Source organism: Mytilus edulis, chromosome 12 (assembly GCF_963676685.1).
Source record: "Mytilus edulis chromosome 12, xbMytEdul2.2, whole genome shotgun sequence".
NCBI lineage: Eukaryota > Metazoa > Mollusca > Bivalvia > Mytilida > Mytilidae > Mytilus > Mytilus edulis.
The window spans coordinates 49000817-49027110 of NC_092355.1; the positions used below are offsets into that span (position 1 = coordinate 49000817).

Here is a 26294-nt window from a genome sequence, read left to right on the forward strand (position 1 = left end):
TTCACATTACATATATTATATACAAATTGTATGCACTGTAAATATTGAGATGTAACATTTTACATTTATATTAAAATTAACATTGCATTCACATTACCACATGAAAATAAAGCGTTTATGTACATTTTTCTCAAAATTGCTTAGGGGGTCTCAGCGTAGATTTTCAAACTCAAAAGTGTGAGAAGAATTGTACAGTAAAAAATCAGATATGTTACTGACTGATGAAAAATTTGACTAATAAATTAGTAGACTTTGAACATAAATATTTATATATTGATCAGCTTCGAACTTTCCGATAAAATATTATTATCATGATTATGGTCTTGTATGAAAATTTGCGACTTTGATGTAAATAAAATAAATTTCAAATTTCATTAAACATTTTGCAGTTAAAATTGCATTGGAGCTTATATAATATAGCAAACGAACATAATTACATAAACAAAAACTTATATATTCATAAACAGAATTTCACAAAATGCTTTTATACGTGTTAATTTTACAGCATTAATTGCTTGCGTGACATTTCATAGTACTGTTCTGACTATGTTAATCTTTATCTTTTGTCCAAAGCTCTCAATAGCTTTCTTTCTCCTGTAGAAAACAATGTTTGCAGAATAGACAGTTTTTATTTATAATAACTGATAATGTTAAGTCAGTGATATTTGGAATGGAATATATTGGCATTTGCAAGTCTTTTTCCATTTAGATTATGAAGGGTCACCCACTCATCATGGTTAATTGACATTAAAACTTTTACATAGTTAACAAGTTTATGTTTTTGTTTAAGTTTCTCTAAAAGGGAAGACTAATGATGAGTCAGTGATATGTGATATGCAGCTGTATTAACATTAATACAACTCTTTTCCATGGAGAGTGTTCAACCATATACCTTGAGTCATGCACGATTCATGGACTTTGAATATTTACATAACTCACATGTTAAAGTATTTGCATTTTGTGCTTGGTTTTAATTTCAACTAATATAAAATTACCCTTGCAAAAAAGTGATACATTTATTGTGAACCGTCCTGATTTTTGTTTTTGTTTTTTTCATTTCATATATCATTTTGTATGGTGTTCTATATTATGCCTAACATTAAAACATTTAACAGGAAAAGTCAAAGTAACGTTAACTTAAATTATAACTCAACGTATCTTCATCATACTGAACAACTAATTAGAACTACTTCACACCTTGGATGTTGTTAATGAATGTTATGGTGTACTTGTTATCACTCTAACAACAAAAATAAACAAAACACCTATGTGGTCTTGCGAAAGTTTGCTGAATGAATAATGACTTATCACCCAATTTGTCAATCATGCGCAAATCGACTGGTGCCAAATATGGGGCAGGATCTGCTGACTTTTTTCCACTATCCAGATTTTTGTGTGCTTCGTGTTGCTCAATCTGTAATTTGTTATATTTTGTGTACTGTTTTTTTTTTCATTTTCATTTAATTCTTATTTTGATATAACATTGTTAGTTTATTTGTTTCAATATCCCTTTGGTATATTTTGCCGCTCTTTGTGAACCAAGATAGCTGTGATAATCTTTCAAAGAGCATACGTTATTTGACTTCTGACGTCTCTGCAGTGATGGTCTAGGTCAAAATATTTGAAAATCTCAAACTAATTCAAATTAAATGAAATGAAAAAAAAACATTACGGACAAAAGGTATAGCAAAAGCCGAACAAGAACTCAAAAATGAACATGACGGAGATTAGATCCTTAAATTCAAATATTTTCCGACAGCTAATTTCGATAACACAACGATCGAATCTTCATGTCAGTACCAAATTACTGGTTACTAGGCTGGTATATAAAATCGGTTACTTACAGTTCAACACTAGAGGTATCGACCCGCCTTTTAATAAGAGAGATATCTTTTTTCCCTAATTTCGAATAAAGGTTAAAATTAATCACGGACTAAAAGTAAAGCTGTACATTACTTATTTAAAATGTGCTCTTACAGTTAAAAGTAAACTTAATCTGAAAGTATGTGAAATTTCGTGATTTCCCATTTTTTTCATTGATTTGAATATAATAAACTTGGTTGGGAGGACACGTGTTATCAGCTGGTTGCGAGCCAATCCCTGTTGAAAGTTTTCCTTAGTTATTCCATTTTTCCGTTTCTATACGACATGTAGACGTAAACCGTGATAATAACTGTGTTTCCATGTCATTCACTTTATATCCTTAGTTACAGCAACTCATTCATGCTGATCTTGATTTGAAAGTTAAAATACATCCATCGTCTCGCTCTGGAAACATTAATGGCAAGCACAGTCTGCCCTAAATGTCTATTTTGCATATTTCTTATAAAACAGAGACATGAATTTTATAACCACATAATACTTACTGTCTTGTGTTTCTTGACTGTCTATGAAATAATTTAGGATAAAATTAAGTACTAGAGGGCGATTCTAACCTCCACTTGATTTTGGCTGATTTTCAGTTTTTAGGGATTTTCAGGGAAAGGCATTAATGCCTCCATATTTTTACATCTTGATGTTTATGGACCAGGAATTCAGAATTGACTTTCGAGCTCTCAACACAGTTTAACAGGGGTATCCTGTTTACCGAAGTGAATTCTATTAGTAAGAACTGTCCACTCTTGTTTTCTAAAACAAAATCGTTTGGTTAGACCCATATGTCTGAATTGATCATTGATGTCCTAAACTTGATATTTTATAGAGAGAAAAAAACTGTATATTAAATTTGTGCATAGGGACGCCATATGAAGGAACTTTGCAGTCCCTGATTTGTCCATTGTCTTTGTCTTTCTTTTCCTAGTTTAGCTTGTTCACAAACACATACATGTAAATCACTGTTCGGGTATGATTATTCTCTAAGTTACTATCTTCAATAGTATAACTATATTCGAGATGTAGAAAATGTTATATTTATGCATTCATAGAAATTACTTGTATTTGTTATGTGTTTCCCTAATGATTGATATATTTCAGAAGAGTCTTGTCATATTAAGCATGTTACGAGAGTGGTGATCATCCAATGTAGTGATACCTTTTTTCATAATTTTAGATGTCTCAGAGTTCTGACATAGTTCCAAATTCCAGTAACATAAAGTCTACCAGTACATCTACCAAGGTAACATTCGCCTGTATGCATACACTTTAAATCCAGAAATTATTTCGTGCGGTTATTGCAATTTTTTAATAATGGATAAAAATGGAATATATTTTTTTGCGATTTCGTTGAAACTTAGCTTACATATGAGTACCATATATCAGAATAAAATTTCTTATCATGGAATTATTTCTTACCCAGTCGCAGTATTTGCATTATTACACCGCATTTACATCTGAATTGACAGTAATTGGAAGTATTTATTATGAAATCTAGGTAAAGATGTAGAATGTCATTGATTAATTATGATTACTTGTAACTAGTACTTTATAATATTCTTTTAAATATTCTTTATAAAGCACAAAGGTGTCAGTATTCACCTCAGAAACTTACAAAACCTTTGAATAGACTTATTATGAAGGGATATAATTACGATACTGTTGTCAAGTCATTAAAGATTGCATATTTTGGCGTTAATATTGAGTCACTGATAAGGTCTTTGCGTCGGAACTAAACACATTTATTCTAAAAACAGTTGTTGGCATGACACGGGTTATGTTCTTCTCATATATGTTATGATGGTATGATACTAAACCCTTAACGGGAAGGATTGTGCTTGATGTTCATATGATGAAATTAGTATGGCGTTCATTATCACTGAAAAAGTATATATTTGTTTAGGGGGCAGCTGAAGGACGCCTCCGGGTGCGGGAATTTCTCGCTACATTGAAGACCTGTTGGTGACCTTCTGCTGTTGGTTTTTTTATTTGGTCGGGTTGTTGTCTCTTTGACACATTCCCCATTTCGATCCATTCTCAATTTTATTTACTTATGGATGAATGGACTAATTATAAGCTCATCTGGCTCAAAGTTAAAATTGAAAATGGAAATCGGGAATGTGTCAAAAGAGCCACAACCCGACCATATAACGTGTTGTCGTTTTCGTTCGTCGTCATTTGGGTATGCTGTTTACGGTGGTAGTGATGACGACGCAGGCTTAATTATATGAAATTGTGATTAATGTGATCCACTTGTAAGTAGAATTGTCACATATCATTTCCATTAATTTGCCACACACCCTCTGTCATCGTCTGTTGACTTTGAAACTGTTGCTTTACTACATGTATTAAAATAGTTAAAAGTAATTGTATTAAACACCACTAGCGGTAGGTCAATGATATCTGATAATGCGCTGGTGATAATCAAATATTGATATCTTCTATTTTGTATATCATTTTAGGTTGCATATGTGTATCTTATATCAGAATACAAATTCTTATTATTGCACTATTACTTACCCTGTCGCATTATTTTATAATGTAAGTTATATTAGGTAAAGATGTAGGATGTCATAGATTAGCTATGATTACTTGTTTAGTGTACTTTTCTTAAGCTCATCTGTCCCAAAGATGCCGCGTCGTTCTCGTCTGTCGTCGTTAACTTAAACCAAAGTCATCGCCTCTGAAACTAATTGTAGAATTTTAACAAATTTTGTAACATTAATCATTAGGGGATCTAGTTTAAAATATATAACCAGGCTACCAAGTACGCAAACATTGAAGAAAAAAAAGATCATAGTGTTAAAATGAAGGGTTTGTCTTTTATCTTAGAAAGTGCTATAAAAAGAAAAAAACATCAGAAAATTACTGAATAAGTAGATCTTCCTATTATTATTTTTTACATAACTTATTGTAGTTAATTGTCTTTAATGATGATTGCAATGCAGCTTTGCCTCGCCTTGACAATGTTTACAGAGTCAAAAAACAAGGCGTATGTAAGCTATTTACGCTGGAAGTGTTGGCGACGAAGGCTACACCATTTCAATTTGTGATGTGTGTGATTCACTTTTAAGTTTTCTGATACCATTTCCACAGAATTATTTGACTATTCATCGTCTGTTATCGTCTATTGACTTGGAAACGTTTGCTTAAATTACACGTATTAGATTTTTACTAGTTCAGATGATCAGACTCCAGTAGTTTAGGGTGAATGATGTCTGGTATGCATTTGTATTAATATTGTCATATCTCATTTGCATTGTTTATCCCTGCTCTCTCAGTCATGTTCTATTGATTGTGAACCTTGCATTCTCTATATTTAGTGAATCGATTTGTGATGAGACATAGATAGACATTATTTAATAGTAATGCTAAATTGTAAGACAAGAGTTACAGGTGTTTCAAATTTGGCCGACAATATATTATGGGAGTGATAACCCTTAAATTCTTGTTGGGGGCAAAAACTAAAAAAGATAGAGAGAAACTGTAAACACTAGAAATTCCATAGTTAAAACAAGATCAACAAAAACAGATTGCTGTCATGAATTATATTCTAAGCTGTGTTGTAACAGAGTCCACTTTTGCACTGTTGAAGATATTCATAGACCAGGGTGAGTGACACATGCTCTTTAGTTTACAATAAACAGTTCACGTTAACGATGACAATGTCAATAGCAATCAGAGACTCATAGGAGAGAGAGTTAACCCTTGTTTTATGTTTTATCAATCAGTCAAATATTTTTTTACATTGCATGATCGTTTTATTGAGTTAATTTACATGTATGTTATCACAATAGAATGAAAAACATGATAGTTGCTATCAACGTTGACAAGTTTTCTCTTAAAACTATTTTCTATTGATAATTAATGACATATTTTTTTAATTTACAGGTACTTGTCCATGTCCGTGCTGGTAACAGGATATTTTTGAACGTCAACGAAGAGGCAACAGGAATAACCTGTTCGACAGGGGTATGTAACACTACATTGAATTATCTTTCTATATTCAGTTCTTGGAAATATCAATGAGCATTTCAGTTTTCCATTCATTCAGTTGTTTGAAACACTCTGACTTCCGCTCTTTTCAATTGACCTTGGGATTCGGTATTTTCCGGTAAATATGAAAGGACAAACAAAAACAAACAACGTCAATGGACTTAATTTCATATCAATTTAAATATATGAGTGATATAAGTTGATAAGTGTTCACCAGTAGATATAAACTTTCATCAGGTGGGTGGATAAACATACGTACACATCTCCTCTGAAAAAACACTACGTATTACTATATTTTATAGTATGTTTTCAACATTGGACGTACTCTTTCATCAGATGGATGAATAATCATACTTAAACAGAGTCGCTGAATAAAACTACGTAATAATATTTATATAATACATATGTGAAGTTATAAGTTGGTGTTCAGCGTTGGATGTTCCCTTTCGTAGGGTTGAACAAGTCTGTAATTTAGTGGTTGCAGTTTGTTGCCTTAAGGAATTTAAGAGCTGAATATGCAGTATGGGTTTTGCCTTTTTTGTTATGAGACGATGCGGTGACCTAAAGTGGATAAATTTTATGCCATGTGGTCTCTGGTTAAGTGTTGTCTAATTTAAAATTGTACCACATCTCCTTTTTTATATTATATACACAAATAGCTTAACTATTATCCACGTGTTAAATGAATAGTATATGTTCAGCATTGGTCGTTTTCATTAGGTTGGTGAACATACACAAACAGCTGCCCTGTACTAGTATTCACGTTAAGTGGGAAGTGTACATGTGTCTTGATCATTTAACTTAAACTAGCATGGGGTTTATAAACACTGATAAACAACATTACTGTACAAGTTTTTATATGTGAGGTCAGTGTGCGTTCATCATCGAACGTAGACGTTCGTATAGTCGATAACAATTTACTTTACTGTTCATTTGCGATTCAGTTTTATTATTATGGTTTCCCTATGTAAGAAAAAATATAAAGTCTCACTATTTCTTTATCATTAATGACAGGAAACACTTTTTTCTGAAATTTATTAGCAATATTTTGTCAATAACTATTATAACAGCATTAACAGATTTTCCAAAATAGAGCGAGATTTAATTGCTTTCTTTATTTCTTTATTTACTTTAATTCTTTATTTCCATCTTATTTACAAAAAAATATATATGTTTTTTTTTCTTTTAGAAACTTCTGTGAATACTATACCTAGTTAACTGACAATTGATTCAACCAATTCTGATGTGAAGACTTATTGTAAATTATCTTTTTTCGTATTTTACATCACAATTCATCATTCTTATATTCTTTCCAGTTCACAAAAGAGGAAATCAATTTTACAAAGATGGGAATGATAGCACTGAATATTCTTGCTGATGTGTTATATGATCTCTTAAAACCAGATAAACCACATCTACGTCCAAGGTGTGATAGTGATATAACATACTTATACAGTGAGCACAAGAAACTTAATAAACATGTTCCAAGTAATTCAAACAAACGACAATGGCCTCATGGACCATGGGGAGGATGTTGGCAAGATATTCTGAACACGGACATAGCTATTGGAGATGATATTGAGCGCATCAGACTAACAAGAAACGAATTACAACATTCTAAGATATTTAAGCTTGATGAAATACGGTTCAATGAATTATGTAAAACATTAAGCGACCTTTTAAACCGGTTTGATAGTTTAAATAAACCAACAAGGCTGTATACAGATAGACTAAACGAAATATTGACAAAAAATATTTCTGCTGAGGAAGTTAAATCAATTGAAATTCAATACTAGGTAAATATACTTTGATCATCTTTATTTCTGAGCCTTTATCTTTTTTTTCTATGAACAATATCCATTACTTCATGTACTATTCAATATTCAGACTTGTTTAATTACTGAATGAGTGTATGCAAACAGCTATGAATTAATGTTTAATTATGCCTGTTGTCTATGAACATGTTGGTGGAATGCGTTCCTTTATCTGAAACTTTTTTTTTCCATTCTAGCGTTGTTTACTGGTTCGATCGAAACAATGTTTACGTTATTCTATAAATCTTTTATTTTGAAGTAGAATTTTAAACATAAACAACCATAGTCGAATGATGTATGGGCTTTGTTCCATTGAGGAAGGTTGTACGGTGACCTGTATTTGTTAGTGTCTGTGTTATTTGTTTTTATGTGAACATTTTCTCCGTGGCAATCATACCACATCTTTATTTTTTTATTTTGTCTCTTCCAAACCGGCAGTAAAAATCGGGAACTTATGAATGATTCCAAGTGTTGGCAAAGGGATCCTAAGGTCTTCAAATTGCGAATGTGCATGCCAATTTGGAAATTTGTTAAATAAAAAATAAAGTCTGACTATACGAGATATATAGCCATTTACGGTCAGAATTGTTACTCTTAATCCGATGCTCTGAGTGGGAACCTTGTAACAACATATTGGTGGGTTCTTTAGTGGCCTTTTACAAGGCTTTATCAATTATATACCCTCAATTTCAAATTGCAATTTACATGTCCATCACAGGATCAAAATATTGTACGTATTGTTAATTGATTGTCAAACTGAGGTCATTAATTAAGTGATTGTTGGATTGGTATTCAACATCACTTCAGCACTATTGTTCTATCTTGTGATTGTCAAATTATGTTTATTGGTGGAGGGGAAGCCGGAGTGCCCGGAGAAAACCACTGACCTTCTATATGATAATTATTTGGACTACTTAGACCACTTGTCCACCGAAGCCCAATACATATGGTTTAATAATTACTAATGGCCCTTAAGTAAACAACAATCATTCTATCCGTATATAACTGTATGTGGTCAGTTGTGATTTAGTTTATCTTATTTCAGGACTGACGATTCAAGTGGAAATTGAAAACTAAATCAAACAGGTATTTATACACGTTATTTGAAATACACATACAACAGATTTGCATCGACCCAAAATATTCTGGATAGAAACTCATCATAGATACCAGGAGTAAGGCAGTCATCTATAATTTAGACGTTATTCTGTTGATGAAGCATATTAAAGTCAGAATGAAACTGTATATTCATAAAACGGATAAAATATTTGACCAAGATGAAAAAGTGGACAAAAATTTTAAAAAAATTATGGACTACAGTTCAATATTGAACCAATATTGGACTGCTTATATACTATTTTTCGCGGTTAGGTTTATATTTGTAATTACATATTATTTATATAACCAATATGTACATAAAATCAAATAACTGTTCATAAACATCTGTTTAGATCTAACAATGAAATCAGGAAAAAGTTGTATATTGCCGTTAGAAACATGCGCAAAGAAACATCAGACAAAATTAAAAAAACAAACTTTTAGAATAATTTCCTCTTTGTATTTTATGAGAATGATATATATTAAATCTTTGTTTTTATGTCCTTGATGGAATTAGGTGTAGATGTTAAATTTTGCTTATTATATGTTCACTTATATTTAACCTTGGCATGACTTATGGCTGACCTATTGTCTCGTTTTGTGTGTGTCTGTACAAGATTTTGCATTTTGACCATCAGATGTCTTTCTGGTAATTGAATTGCAGTCTCATTGTTTATTAAAAAAGGGAAAAAATCTATAGGAATCATATATAATGTTTTAAAAGTCTTAATTATGTTAATGTTTCGAGGTATAATAAATTGCTTGAAATATTTGTCAGTTGGTCTTTCTAATATACCAAAATGAAAATAAGCAATAGTCTCTGATGCTTGTTTTTTTATTATTAATTGTTTTCGGCTTTGAACTTGCTTTGAGTAATTGTGAGTACATTCACATCGTACTTTAAAAGTGTCGATTTGACCGGTTGGGACAATTTGTAATGCATTTTTGTTCTTGTAATATTTCGTATGACTGTTTTTTTATATTTTTTATATTTTTAAGTGTTTAGTATTACTGTATGTTTTGACTTCTGTTCTCGTTCTATGAACAACAAAAATATTATATTTAAAGTCAACTGTGTTTGTATTTTATTTATCTCTGTTTTGTTCCTGGTTATAGTTGTCTCTTTGACAGACATTGTTTTACTTATTGTATTTATTTTATGTCATATATCAAATTTATTCGTTCAGTGTATATTTACTTGCTTTGTTAATATTTCTGTTTTGTCAAGTCAAACCATCTCAATTGATATTATATAGTGTGCATTTCTATTTTGTACTGTTTCATGTAAGGATGAAAGCTTATGCCTGGCAAAACGTTTAAAAAGTAAAATCACAAACATACTGAACGTATAGGAAAATCAATTCGGAAAGTCCATAATCACATGGCAAAATCAAATAACAATACGTATCAAAAACGAATGGACAAGAACTATCATATTTCTGACTTGGTACAGGCATTTCCAAATGTAGAAAATGGTGGATTAAACCTGGTTTTATAGCGCTAACCCTCTCACTTTAATGACAGTCTCATCAAATTCCGTTATATTTACATTGATGCGTTAAATAAACAGACACAATAAATAAAATAGTCAAAATATGGGAACATCAGTCATCATCGTATAACAATTTTAAAAGGAACAATTTAACAGAACACAAAAACATCTACTATCTACGAACACATTCATTGATTTGAGTGTCTTGACGTCAGTAAATTTTTAGAAGTCACATACATTTGTCGTTCAATGTGCATACAAACAATCTTAAAATTCATATAGGCAATGTTAGCATACAGGGTTAAAAAATCAAAAGTAAGAAAACCCACGACATTTGTAAGAACCTATTGTTCAGTGGTTGTCGTTTGTTGATGTGGTTCAAAAATGTCTCTCGTTTATAGTTTCTCTAAATTTAAACCATTGTGGTGACGTCAACCTATTCATTTACCGTGGATTCTTTTTTCTAGAATCAACGCTTCCTAAATCCGTCGCTGAAATGGACTCACCAAATTATATTCAATTGTGTTCTTTGTGTGTCTAATTTCATTAAATTTGTATTGGCCAATTTACTGATTTCTGTTCACAAATGGAATTATTTTAAAAACTTACTTTTGATTTTTGTAATTTCTATATGCCTGCACTGGGAATCGAACCCGTCCATGAATGCGCTTAAGTGTCATTAACATCAGCATATCGACGAAACCTCTCGGCTACCAATTGGTTACGATTTATTTGTCTAAATTATATATATACATGAATACATATATCATTTACTGTAGTACGCCGCTAGATTAAAACTGACGAGGAAAGGTAACACACGGCCACTGAAAGCTTTATTTTTTGTAGAGCCAAGGCGGTCGTGTGGTCTAGCGGGACGGCTACAGTGCAGGCGATTTGGTGTCACGATATCACCGTATTGGTTCCAACCCGGCGAGGGAAGAACAAAAAATATGCGAAAGCAAATTTACAGATCTAACATTGTTGGGTTGATGAGTTGTATATACACAATGTACACAGCCATGTATCACCATCATGCGGTCTCATGGTTTCTTTTTCAAGAATCAACGCTTATCAATCTATATCACATAATAGACCGTTGGTTTTCCTGTTTTAATGGTTTCACATTCTAATCAATTTTGGGGCCTTTTATGGCCCGAGAACACAGTTATTTCGTAGTGCATTTCTTTTAGACAATAAATTCAAATTTAAAAAAATCGCACCTGCTCTTTCTCAAAAAGATTTTTACAGTCAAGTGTACTACCAGTGAGACAAATAATATCAAAATTATAGAAACTTTTACCAGCTCTAACTCAAAATATTGACAATTCTGTGTTAAGGGGGTGTAAAATTCAGTTTGACAGCTTCAAACGTGATAAAATTTGACCTTTTGGAACTGGACCAAATCACTACTTAACATAAAGATTCAGCACCCAAATTTTTTAAACATGTAATTACATCCCCCTACTTAATATTTCATGCATTTAATGTCAAGAAATAACTTGGGAAAGTGTATCAAATAAAACATGCAAGTTATACACTGTTTACACTAGGGACTATATTCGTAGACAACGAAAACCAAAGGACGATAACTGTGTCCTTGGACCTAATAGGACAGAAAGACTCGACCAATCTTTATAAAACTTTGCATAGCCTAAGCTTAGGCAATTGTGATATAGCTTGCCAAGTTTCATGGCCATATGGCATATATTAGAGAAACTAGGGTCATTTTAATATAGAAATTTGGATGTTTATTTTTGACGTGTAAATTAAATATCTTCAACTGTCAAGATTTTGGCCTAAAAATTTGAAATTTTGCAAAAATTTGCTTTTTAAATGCTCTTGAATATCAAATATTACGTATTAAAAGCATCTGAACACTCATTTTATATACCAGATGTATTGTAATTATTCCAAAGTTAAATTTATATGAGCCTATGCCGGAAAATAGAGATTTTCCAATTTAGGGACGCCTTATATAAATATGCATTTTACTCAGCCAATTTGAAGTTTGTGAAGTTTTTAAGGCCTAAATTATTCTTTCATATATGTTAAATGAACTTTATTAAATATTCGAAAGAAACCAACAGAAGTCAATTTAGGAATACGATATACCAGATAAAAGATAACCCAAATTCGTTGAAATCCCTCGTAATATTTCCAACGACTCCAGATTACCTTCGTTATACAAATGTGAACAAATTGTAAGACAAACCAATATATGATCATAATAAAAAACAACAAATAGTAAGTTTGAATTTTGGCAATTTTTTGTCATGGATTTATTAGGACAGTTCAACTATGTATCAACCGGCCAACGAATTTGCATTCATCGACAATTTCTCATTAATGTCCAAGATAAAAACATTGAAGGGCAACCATCATATGTTTTCTCCAAATGGCAACTGGGCTACCAGACGCCAACTGTGATAAATTCAGCCAAATGCTAGCAAACTCCGTTTGTGAGCATCGCCAAACAAAATTTATCAATCCATGACAAAAAATTCACACTTAAAACAAATTCTGAAAATACATAGGTTTTAAATTTAACCATATCAATTGAACGTAGTAGATCAACCATACTTACAACAGTTCAACGTAGTATATCAACCATACTATACAACAGTTCAACGTAGTATATCAACCATACTATACAAAGTTCAACGTAGTATATCAACCATACTATACAACAGTTCAACGTAGTATATCAACCATACTATACAACAGTTCAACGTAGTATATCAACCATACTATACAACAGTTCAACGTAGTATATCAACCATACTATACAACAGTTCAACGTAGTATATCAACCATACTATACAACAGTTCAACGTAGTATATCAATCATACTATACAACAGTTCAACGTAGTATATCAACCATACTATACAACAGTTCAACGTAGTATATCAACCATACTATACAATAAGCAACGTGTACAACTCAACATTAATTCAAACCAATTTGAAACTGAACTCTTATAAAGGATTTCCCATTAATATGTATAAAAGCGGACCATTATTTCCAGGTCTTATTTGGAAAAAAGTTATCAAACTACGTAAATGTAGGACAAATCTCATTTGTTTATTTTTATCAACAAACTTTTAAAGTAATGGATCTCCCTTTTTTATCAGTTCAGAAAAACCTATAGTAATAAAAAGCTGACTTTACATGATCAATATATATATCTCGCCTATGTTCAACATGTGATGGAGTGGCAAGTTCACTCGCACGTAAAAATGCAGCAACTGCAAAGTTACATGCTGTTTGAAGCTTATAATTGTTATATTTCAAATTGCAACAATAGCCAAATTACCACAATGAAATTCATTTAAATGAATAAAAAGATGACTATCGGTATTATTTTTAAATAAGTGATGTCAACTAATAAAACTTTGTCCCAATTATATGGCTATTTTGAAAATGATCATGACCCATTTGAATAAACTGCACAACCCAAGAAAAAACCACCTGCACTGTCAGCATACAAATGTAAATCAGCATTAGACAAGAGTTCATTTACATCATATGTAAATTATCTTTTGTTAAAACTTCCTTTTGGGTTTTGTCTATTAGCAGAGTTGTTTTGGAAAGGTGCAATGTCATTCCTATTATACCTAGATGGATCAGTATCAATTTCATTGTCCATAAATCGACGACATCTTAAGGAAGAGTGATCTAAACCACATTTGAGACATGCATGTCTGTATTGGCAATTGCGTTTGTTGCAAAAACCTTTAAAATTAAAATCGTAGCATTTATTACTAACATCAGCGTGTTGTTGTGTTGGAGTACTGGCAGTTAAAATACGTAACCACAAAAAACCATCTATGGATGACCATTTCTTTGTATGATCCCTTGATACCCTTAAACGGAATTGTTGGTCATAAGAATAGCATTTTTCAAAAGAATGATCAGCTGCTGCACCCCTTATTATGGACATATACGAGAAAAGTTCACTTGCCTTTCCAGGATACCTTTCGATAAGGACCTGGGCATAGGCAATAAATGAATCAGTCCAATCTTCAACAGAACTAACAGTATGAGGTTTTTTAACTTTGTTTTGAATAACAAGCATACCCTCATTGATGCCAATTGTGTTTTCATTATTTGTTTGGCTGTTAAAATTCTTACGGTGCATAAGAGACAAATCAATGTATTCAAAATTCCAAATTTTGTCCTTAAATTTTTGGCTTATAAATATGTCAACTTCATTAAAGCCAGGTAACATTAGAGGTTCATCATAAACTTCATTTACCTCACCTAATGCAGCTAATTGCGGCTCATTCACTCGAATGTCAACAGGTCGCATGGCAACTAATTCGGGTTCATCAACCCGCTGTCTTCTTTCTATATATGCTTCTTGCTCTACATCAGCTGGCGGACGCCTTCCCACGTTTCTCACAACTGGTTGTGGCTGTTGTACTTCCCTGGGAGCCCTCCTAACCCGAAGCTCCGGACCTCTAACCTGGTCCTGTCGGCGACGTCTACCTCTACCTCTTGGCATTGTTATAACTATTATAATCATAAATACAGATTAGATACATACATCAAGTCTTTAAAGTCCAGATCATATTAAAACATGTATGAATTTAACATAAGATAAATTACTCAAATTGAAATAAATTGAAATACCAAAATGTTTACACTGCGTAGTCTTAACTAAACTTTTGATATTATGTTTATGCATCAAAACAAATGAAGTTGATTATAAAAACATAACTCAAACAGCTACGATGTGTGCTTTTATAACAAAATACACATCGTTTTAAAAACGTTTGATAGCTTCTATTACCAAGCTTAACTTAATTAAACTATGTTTCCGCAAATTAAACACACATGTATAAATCATGTAACGTTTAATAAAATTAAACGTTTCCGGTCATGTTAATGATAACACGGCATACACAACATACATTGTAATTACCTGTTCAAAGTGTATCGCTAATACATTTAAAACAAAATATATCACCTGTAGTAAAGCATTTAATTTTAATGCTAGTCAATGAAATATAAGTGTGCAATATATAACATAACTATTATTATTAGAATATAGTTTGTTCCGTGTAATATGCTATTCAAGTGAGAGAAAAATTGAATTAATGAATCGAACTATTTGCAAGAAATAACTTTCATTTAAAATCAAATAAATTCTTTTACAAATTACAGAAATAAAAATAATCCGGAAAATACAATTGCAGTAACTAATCTAACTATCAATAAAACATTATGTACTTATCTTATGTCCGAATCTACCTGTCCTTTTTGTGTTCCTTCAGAGTTCAAATCACGCAATGAACAAATCACGAAAAGCATGCAATTTTATACCAAATAAAAGCGGGAAAACCGCTTATGAAAAATGTAGGTTCACAAAAGACGCTTAAGTCCATCAAAATTAAAGAAAAGTTAACTCTAGTTTAGCAGACGATACTCTCAATTTATTAAATTGATTTAATGCTGAATGATTAAATCTTATTAAATGTATAGAAAAGTTACAAAAAGCATACCAAATGAGTATAAAATGGTATTTGGCCATGTAGTACTGAGAATTATTTAGAGTCGATTTAGGCGATTAGCCCATATTGACATATAAAATGCACACAGAAGCTATTAGAAATGAAAATGTGTTACTTTTTGCTCATTTCTATGCTAAGGTATTATGATACAATAAGTGTAATTGCAAAAGGACTCTTGCATTTAAATTTTTTGAAAGACAATATGGTCTGATGGCCAGTTTTTTCACTTTTCAATGGAAAACTTGCATTTAGTTTTAGTCTCAATAGGCATAAATTAGGACCACCTACTATCATACAGAGAAAAAAATGGTAGCCTATGAAAGGAGTAAGGTGTTCTGAATATAGTGAAGTTCTTTTTTTACAGATTTAGTGAAATATTTGTGATGGACTACAGATTTGATGTACAAAGCTCTTCACATTTTACATACATCTATTAGGCCGTTCGACCATAGCCGTGAAAACAAAATATCTGCACTTTTTTCTGTGATAATCTACTTTTCTCTATATCCAGAGTTCACAAATGGTTAATTAAATTTGATTTAATCATAGAAACACAAATATCAGGAACAGAAAAGCTGTCAGATAGAAAGTGAGCATGCCTCTTAGGCATAAAATGTAAACTGCTTTAAAATGCTTATTATAGCCGTTAAGGGGGCTCGCGGGTCTTAATCATTTTTTAAATTTAATATAGGATTTCTCTATATTTTTCTATAAAAGAACTTGATCTTATACTTAAAAGAAAAATGAAATAAAAAAATGGGGTCACCGTTCATTTACGCTCACAATCTGCCTTCGAAAGAAGCATACATTTTTGTGAATGTCCTTTTTTTCTGTTGAACTAATAGGAGAAATATCGGTAATATCGAAATAAAAAAAGAACTAAATTACAGATATCGCTTAAATTTTACAATTTTTTAGTTTATGTACAGCTTATTCGAAAACAACAATAAAACATATAGGTCACCGATGAGTTAAAAAAGATATTTCAATTTTAATGCCAAAAAATGGCATTTTTTTACCAAAGGGAGATAATTTGGAGCTTTTTCAATGATATCACTATTTTAAAAGTCAGCTGGGGCTTAAACGTATTGAGTTTTTGGAATGATTTTTGGATCATATAATAAAGTAACAACTCCTAAAAAGTAAAATCACAAAAATACTGAACTCAGAGGAAAATCAATTCGGAAAGTCAAAAGGTGATAAATAAAAATTTCAATGAAAAATTAAAGTTTATTTTTTTTCGGAAAATCTTATACCCGCGAGCCTCCTTAAATGCCAAAATGGCACATTCTAACAGAATTTCTGTAAACCAAAGATGTAAATCCTTTACTTTGATTGAGTTTGACAAATTGAAACCAGCAAATCATTCAGGAAAGTTGCCAAAGTACAGAATCTAGATTTCAGGAATCCATCTCTTAGGCCCGAGAACACAGTTATTTCGTAGTGCATTTCTTTTAGACAATAAATTAGAATTAAAAAAATCGCACCTGCTCTTTCTCAAAAAAATTTTTACAGTGTAGGGTACTACCAGTGAGACAAATAATATCAAAATTATAGAAACTTCTACCAGCTCTAACTCAAAATATTGACAATTCTGTGTTTAGGGTGTGTAAAATTCAGTTTGACAGCTTCAGACGTGATAAAATTTGACCTTTTGGAACTGGACCAAATCGATCACTACTTAACATAAAGATTCAGCACCCAATTTTTTTAAACCTGTAATTACATCCCCTTACTTAATATTTCATGCATTTAATGTCAAGAAATAACTTGGGAAAGTGTATCAAATAAAACATGCAAGTTATACACTGTTTACACTAGAGACTATATTCGTAGACAACGAAAACCAAAGGACGATAACTGTGTCCTTGGACCTTATAGCTTGCTGTTCTGTGTGAGCCGCAACTCAGTATTAATGTCCGTACTATGACACATAATGGTCTAATTATTTACATATTGTGACATAGATGGAGAGTTGTATCATTGGCACTCGTACCACATTTACTTATGTATTTTATAAATCATGAACGGACAATTTATTACAATATGTGTTTAAAATCTTATGAAAGGGTGTACATGTATGATATAAAGACATTTTTCAAATGTTCTTCGATAGGCTGGTAATCAATTTAACCGCTTTAAAGACCTACCTGGATAGGGTGAACTGCGTTAATTTCAAAATCTTGCTCCGCAGTTAACCTTTTATGATGTTCAGTTATGGTGTTATGGGAACCTATCAGAAATCAAGAGCATCAGTGTAACAGTTTTCATATTATCTGAGTCTCACTTTCTAACGCTAAACATACACAATATTAAACAATACTTGTAGCTAGTTTCTTTTTGGTGGAAAATATATCTTATTATTGGATGATACAATAATTTCAAGAAAAACTGATTAATCAATGCAATTGGTAGTTGCTGAATGACGACTCGCAAGATATCAAATGCAAATTCAGCATAGTTCACTGAAAGAGTAGGGAAATGCAGATTGTATAAACGTACAGGTTATTTAGTTTTATGTTGAACAGGTATTTTGTTTTGTCTGTTTTCTTTGATATCCATTTCACGTTACTTATTTATCCCGTCAATGTATTTGTATTGTCTTTATTTTTTGCTGGTGTCTTTTGAACATGTGACTTTTTGTGGGTTTTTTTTTTATTTTTTTTTGGTTCATATAACGTGGCTCTGTACTTTTAAAGATCCCATCATTATTTTTTATTGTTCGGTTGTATTTTGATTATACTTCGGACGACAACATTACTTTACTCGCGAAGTGGTATTAATCATATGTGGATTCTTAAAAAAAATTAAAATAACTTCTGGATTATTCTGAAATAATTTCTAACAAAATAATTAGATTTTTAACCCTGTATACCACCATTCTCCATGTGAAATTATTTATTTTTTTAAATACTTTGAACGACAAAATAATTGTATATGTCTTCCTGTGTGACGTTTTCATATTCTGACGTCAAACACGCAAAGCCATGAATGTGGTTGTTAAATTTTATAGATGCTTTTTGGTTTCGTTGTTAAAAGTTTGTTTGTGTTGAGATTGTGAAACAGTGACGACTTCTGTACCCATATTTAAACAATTGTATATAGTATGCTTCTTTTGGTCATGCATCGTTGTAAATATATCGGAATTTGATGCGACTGTCATACAAGTGAGAGGTTTAGCACTATTATACCATTTGAAAATGCCTGTTCCAAGTAAGAAATATGACAGTTGGTTTCACTTCGTTTGATGCGTTTTATCATTTGATTAGGGACTTTCCGTTTTGAATTTCCTCGGAGCTCAGTATTTTTGTGATTTTACTTTTTACAGATTAAACTTTAAATGAGGTACTTTGAATTATGAATGATAATTTAGTTTCCTTATTTCGGACTCTCAATATCCATGTTTATGCATATATACTGATATACTTTTGTGGTCTACTGTATATCTATGATCGTGTTAGAGCGTTCAACTGACAAAATCAAGCTTGTCCGGTTGAAAATTGGAAAATATGTATATTAACTGAATTGGCCCCAAGAGTTTTCTAGAAATTCCACATCACCTAAAATTGCCATACAACCATGTATTCCAACTAGTTGATTTTGGAAACTGCAACTGGTGCTGATCGATAAAACCAGGTATTAAAATTCATTTTCTAGGGAGGAGAGAGATGGATTCGAAATGTTTAAAAGACGCCAAATGCAGACTTAGGGTAGACTTATAAAATATGTAGAAAAGCAGCGTTTTAGTATGAGCTTTCAGAATTATTACACATATTTGTATGATATTAAACTTACAAATATTATGTTGTGTATACTCATGTTTTTTTCTATATTTTTCTCTGGTTTTTTTTCTAAATTAGATTTTCACAGAACCTTATTTTCACATCGTTCAAATGATCTTGGTCTTTTTTCTTTTTCAGTTACTGCATTTCCACGTTCTTTGCCTGTTCTATAATAAGTAAAGATACACTGGAGATGTACATGATGTAGAAAAAATACTGTTGACAACTCGAATATCCTTTTTGCCAATCATTCTTCAGCTCAATGTGTAGTTTTGATATTGCTACGCGGGCCCCAAGGGATTTTAAATCGAAAAAGATGCAATAAATGTGTGTTTTTCTGTCTTTCAATGCAAAACCATCCCGCTTGACCACACGACCACCTGGGTTTCACAAAAGTAAAGCTTCCGGTGGCCGTGTGTTACCTTTCCTCGTCAGTTTTAATCAAGCGTCGTACTACAGTACATGATATTTAAGGCATGGAGATGTTATTGTTACAGATCAGCTCAATTATCTATAGTAAAGGATCCTACAAATTAATGTAAAATACAGTCACAGAAAATAATTATATTTATAAGTACGTCTGAGTCAGTGACAACTTTACAACAGATGTATCCATCGGATCACCATCAATGAAAATGATACATGGCTGTGTACATTATGTATATACAACTCGTCTAAACATCAACCCAACAATGTTAGATCTGTAAATTTGCTTTCGCAAATGTTTTTTTCTTCGCTCGCTGGGATTCGAACCCATGCAACTGAGATATCGTGACACCAAATCGCCTGCACTGCAGCCGTCATGCTAGACCACACGACCACCTGGGCTACAATATGAAGATGATGTACCTTCAAAGATTGGCAAACCATCCAAACACCAACCAGACCAGACATCAGTCAATAGTAGAAAGATATTAAAATATGTTAGATCTAGATGCAGATCAGAACTTACACCTATTCCATCAATTTACGATAAAGAAATACCAACTGCTAAAAAGAAAAGCCATTAACTATAAAACTCAAATGATTGACAATGTTAAAGAGTATAAATTGCTTGGGTCTGTTCTGAGTTGAGGTGGTAATTTCAACTCTAGCATTTATGATCTAGTCAAGAGAGCTAGGAATAATATATTTAGTTTATATTCCCGATGTTCAACTATGTGTTATGTGCCGATCAAAGTTGCATTTAGCTTATTTCATTCATTAATCCAACCTGTATTAACTTCTAATGTGGCAGTTGTATGATGGACTCATACATACCATTCATAAGAGCAAAAACGCCCGTGCAAACTATTGTTACAAAATTGTTGATCTATTTTGTTTTATTGATAGATCACCTTTTGAAAAGGTTCATTTATCATTTTGTAAATATATACATGATATATCGGAAGTTAGAAAATGCTCAACAAATTTGGCAACTCGTATAATTGTAGTTTCTTGTGTATAATTCGGAGTTTATTATGACGTCTATTATAAGTAACTGAACTAGTAAACATATTTATGTAGGGGCCAGTTGAAGGACGCCTCCGGATGCGGGAATTTTCGTTGCATTGAAGACCAATGTTGTCTGCTCTATGTTCGTATGGTTGTTTCTTTGAGACATTCCACATTTCCATTCTCAAGTGTATTGAAGTTGGACGGTTACCAATAGAAAACCGTATTAATGTCCAGTCTTTATTATATTTGGCTAGGCCGCATACTAAGGATATACATCCTCTATTAAAGGAATCATTTGAAATGTTTAAGATGTTAGATGCTCAAAATGTATACTCCTGGTATACATATGCCAAATATATTATCATAAAAGAGATAGATGATCACAATAAATTGTCTTCTTGTAAATCTATATATCTCTTAAAAGTGTTATGAACGTAGAAATTTCGAATACATATAAAATCTTCTATAAAACCGATATTTTAAACTTATGTAGTTAAAGGAGATAGTTAATAGATGTAAATCCGTCAACAAATAGATAATGCTTATTTTAAGGTTTTTATTGTTGTAGAACACACCGAGGGGTGTCATGATTGGTTATTTTTTTTTAATTCTAATTGAATCGAATGAAAAAATCAGAAAGATTGTCTTTTGAATAGCAGTACATTTTATTAACAGATAATCAGATTATAATTATATACCCTACGCACCCGACCCTTTTGTGAGTTACGTTATTCAATATAATATAGGATTGTCTTATTAGTTGATCATTTGACAGAGTAAAAGGTATACATAAATTTTAAAAAGTTTAAGAACTGACACAAAGACGAATTTAAATACGTAAAGAACTTGCTGAGAAAAAAGCCTGCAATACCAGTCTTGTATTTTATCAGCTTTTGTGGGAATATTCTGTGTGTCTACTATGTTGAATTAACTCTTACTCATTGGCATATTTTAATACGATGCAAGTATTTCCTAAGAACGCGACAAAAAATCTGCATACCTAATATACCAATTTTGTGTTTTTAAATCAGAGATACTAAATCGGTCAATATTTTGCAAAACGTGTTTTTTTCCTGTAAAGTAATTCATAATGATTATCACATATGCATCTGCCAGTGCTGACACGTTCCCAATTTTTGTTTTTTAAGAATGGTGCTCTGTTGTTTGAATAACTTCACTGTCCCTATCGAAAAGCAGAAAGGTTATGGGTATACGCAATATAAAACAGAAATTAAAAGTACACGAATTTGGAGTCAAACTAATGAGTTTATTTGTTTATTATTGATTTAGTCTACAAGCGAGGGCGATTCTTTCTAAAATTATTGAAACTACTAAGTAGGATAATTTAAAGATCATTAGATAAAAAGTGACAGAAGTAACTTAAAACTTTGTGTTGAAAATTACATAAATAAGTGATATTATGGACAAGAGGTCAATAATTGCTCTATTAAAAATTGACAAGATAAACCCTTTATAGGAAGACTTAGGAATAGAAATATGGTAAATACAGGTCTTCTGCAAACATTGATGTTTATATCGATTACAGTATACACTTATAAGACGTCGAAGTACTGTTTTACCATGTCTCGATCTGTAATATCAACCTTTCCATATCCCAAAGGTGACTGGAGAGTAGACATATGGTCACCATAAGGTGTGTTTATTTTCAGAAAAACAAACAAATGGAAGTTTTGATCAACTTATACAGCCCTTGTACGGTCTGGAAAAAAGAAGGTAACATCCATCGAAATACAACAAGGCTTTAATCTTTATATGATTCAGCAACATTATTCTGAAATAAAATTTAAAAAATCTGATTTTTCACATAATTTCAACTCTCGGCTGACATCCTGCTGCATTTATATTTGAGTTCGTGTTGTTTCCTAATTATTATATATAACTGTTGATGTAAATGTCCTTTGGTCTTCTAGTTTAAACATATTTATTTATAGTGGATTGGGAAACAAGTTTCGTAACTTATATTAATCCCTTTCCACTTTGCGGGTGCGAGTGCTGCATTGTAGCGGCATTAGCCTGCTGCTCTTTTTCGAAATCTATAAGAGTGTCTTTATCGTGCAAGAGATATGACTCTCTCTTAACACGGGTCAGCCATTGATTGTCCCCGTCCGATGGTCTTCTTCAGACAGATAAACATTTATTGAAAATTTGACTCACCTTCGTCATGAGCAATACAAAATAGTTCTAAAAATCCTTTACATTTAAAGGAAATTGAATATGATCGAACTTTTATTCTATTGATACCAAGTCATAAAGAGCCAAATAATGCCATGAATTACACTTAAGCTAAATGTTAAATATCACATACCAATTTGAGATCGAATATTAGAGAATTTATTTGTTTAATATGAGTATTAAGAAAAGGATTGCAGTAAATAAAACGGAAAGTTGGTAAATCTTTCAAGAAATATTTATGCAAATTAAATCAGCCTGTAATGATACTATGTCGTATCGGAAAGCAACTGTGCAAATATTTTGTGGGGGGTGAAAAGTAGTGTAATTATAACATTTGCATCTGAAACTGTGGCATCGTCCCCCATTTTAACAGCATGATATTGTTATACATGTAGACTAGTACCACGAGTATTGTCCCTATCGAAAACCAGAGACGGTTATGCATACAAGCGAGAGTATAATTAATTAATTGAAGGTCAATGATTTTGGAGTAATGGGTGTATTAATTTATTATTGGTTTGGTCTCAGAGCGGCGGCGATATTTTAATCATTGAAAATACTAAGTAGAAGATTTTAAACGATCATCAGTTAATGAGTGTCAAGGGAAACTTTCAAACTTTTGCTAAATAACCATAAATAACTAATATTATGAACCAGCAAATAACCATTGCTCTACTCATGATTAAGAAAATAACCCCAAACCGTGATTGGAGAATAGAAACATGGTCACTTTAGGTCTTCTTTAATCATTGATGTTGTTATCGATTGAAGCAGAAGTCGGACACAGTTTTTCCTTGTCATTTTCCCCAATAGGTGACTGTGGGATAGACCTATGACCACTTTACTCTTCCTCCAACTGACAGTACGACTCTCGCCGAAAAAGTGTCCCTTATGCTGTCTTTGATTTAAACCTTTGCACCTACGTCAGCCAAGAATAGGAACGCATAAACAAATGTCTCGTGAAGATAATTGCCATTATCTTTGCACATGACAGAACCCTGTAACAACGTCTATAGGGGTCAGTTATTGGCCTGCTGCAAGGTAATTATCATGTCCATATCCATAAAACCCTCCTTTTCCCGTGGCATTCCAAATTTTCCAAACCATCATCCCAGAACACCACTATTAACGGACCAACTTATTGTATTTTGAATTTGTTCACCTCTTAACATTCATGAAATATTTTTTGTTAATTTGTTCTCGACATGAATATGTATGAAAGATTTGTCACTTGACGTTATTTAACCAACAATCAATCAATCTCATATTTCACCAGTAATCGCCGTTTTTCACACCATATACTAGACCTTGTGATTTAATCATTTATTATTATCAAACTCATTACTTTTTCATTATTAATGTTGTCTGTTCTTATCATTCCCTAGTATGGGAACAATACAACTTGTGTATATAACATTGTTATAGTAATAAAATGACTGTCCCTTATCGTTTTGAGTACAAGTGAAGGGAAAATGGAATTGAAAGTTGAGGATTTTAAATTCACGAGCTCTTTGATTTCCATTAAGTAAATTGTATTTCCAGTACTTGTTGTACGAAGATGTCTCTTAGCAGTGATCATATCTTTAGTATTAAAATTGTTGAGTTGAAACTTCAAAAGATGTTTAGATAAGGACCATTTCCACCTTATATATTGAAAATTACATCATTAACTAACAGTATGGTTCATTCAGAGGTCAATGATTGCTCTTTTGGGTATTGATAAACTCGGTTTATGAACAATTTATTTGAATATTTAAAAGATATAGATGATCAATCAGGAAATATAATTAATGAAGAAATTGAATCGTATTAAACGGTTAGATTAGGGACAAAGACTCAACATCCAGACAATAGTAAACATCGACATTTAGACAGATAAAAACAATGGATAAATTCCTGCTTGTACTGAGCCTATTAATATGTACAATAGCTTCGAATGAGACGAACAAAACTACAACATTTAACATGGTTGAGAAAGAAACCAACAATTCTACATTCTCTAACATCTTCGATATCGAATCAGGCAACACTACATTATCTCAAATATTTGAGAAGGATGCACACGACACTTCATTATCTTACATGTTTGAGAAAGAAGCAGACAACTCTTCATTATCTTACATGTTCGAGAAGGAAGCAGACAACTCTACATTATCTTACATGTTTGAGAAGGAAACAAACAAAACCACAGCATTTAACATGTTTGAGACGGCATCAGACAACACTACAGTATTCAACATGTTCGAAAAGCAAACTGTCAACATCACAGTATGCAAAATGCTTGAGAAGGAAGCAGAAAATACTACAGTAATCAACATGTTTGAGAAGAAAGCAAACAACACTACATTATTCAACATGACTAAGGCTAAAACAGACAATACTATATCGTTAAAGAACGTAACATTTTTTTATCCGTCTACCAACTCGGTAAGATCTATATCAGGTAAGTTATAAAACATAAAGTTACTTGTATGGCATTGTATTGCACCTTGCACTGGTTCGGCAGCACTTCCCGTGTGATAACAGTCTCGAATGGTATCATCAGCTCAGTTGTAAGAACGTCGATACTTACACGATTAACTGTTTTTGAATAGTCCGTTTATAAATTCAGAAGTTGATAAGAAACTAAGACCCTTGTCAAAGTTCACCTGAAATGGGTTTTTTTTGTTTGTTTTTTTTAAATATTTCTTGATTTTAAAGTTGTTCAAATGGTTCAATTCTTAACCCTCATATCCTTGGCTTTCAAACTTTCGGCATTGACCGTTACCGATTTAGGTTAATCCGCAACAGAGCGTTGTAATTATAAATTTTTGTTTCATTTTATTATACCTTTTATATATCTATCATATACACAACTCTTTATTGAGAAAACAAACAAGCAAAGAAATATCGTGCTTTTTTAGAATTGACAAATCCAATTTACTCAGCCTTTTACAGGACCCTCACTACTGACTTAAATTTATCGATAACATCCATGATATTTGTGCCAGCTGCAGGAAGTCTCCGGATGCGGGAGTATTTCGCTGTATTGAATATCTATTGGTGACCTTCTGCTGTTGTCTGTTCTGTTGGCCCCATTTCCACTCTCAATTCTA

The 26294-nt window shown here is 32.1% G+C and overlaps 1 protein-coding gene across 1 annotated transcript; it reads right to left on the minus strand.

Moving 5' to 3' along the window:
- Positions 1–13325: 13325 nt before the first annotated feature.
- On the minus strand, positions 13326–15644 carry LOC139498693 (uncharacterized). Its single transcript, XM_071287215.1, has 2 exons — positions 15528–15644; positions 13326–14786 (listed from the first exon to the last, which is right to left on the minus strand). The coding sequence occupies exon 2, from the start codon at positions 14776–14778 to the stop codon at positions 13807–13809; it is 972 nt and encodes a 323-aa protein (XP_071143316.1). The 5' UTR covers positions 14779–14786; positions 15528–15644; the 3' UTR covers positions 13326–13806.
- Between the last annotated feature and the right edge of the window lie 10650 nt (positions 15645–26294).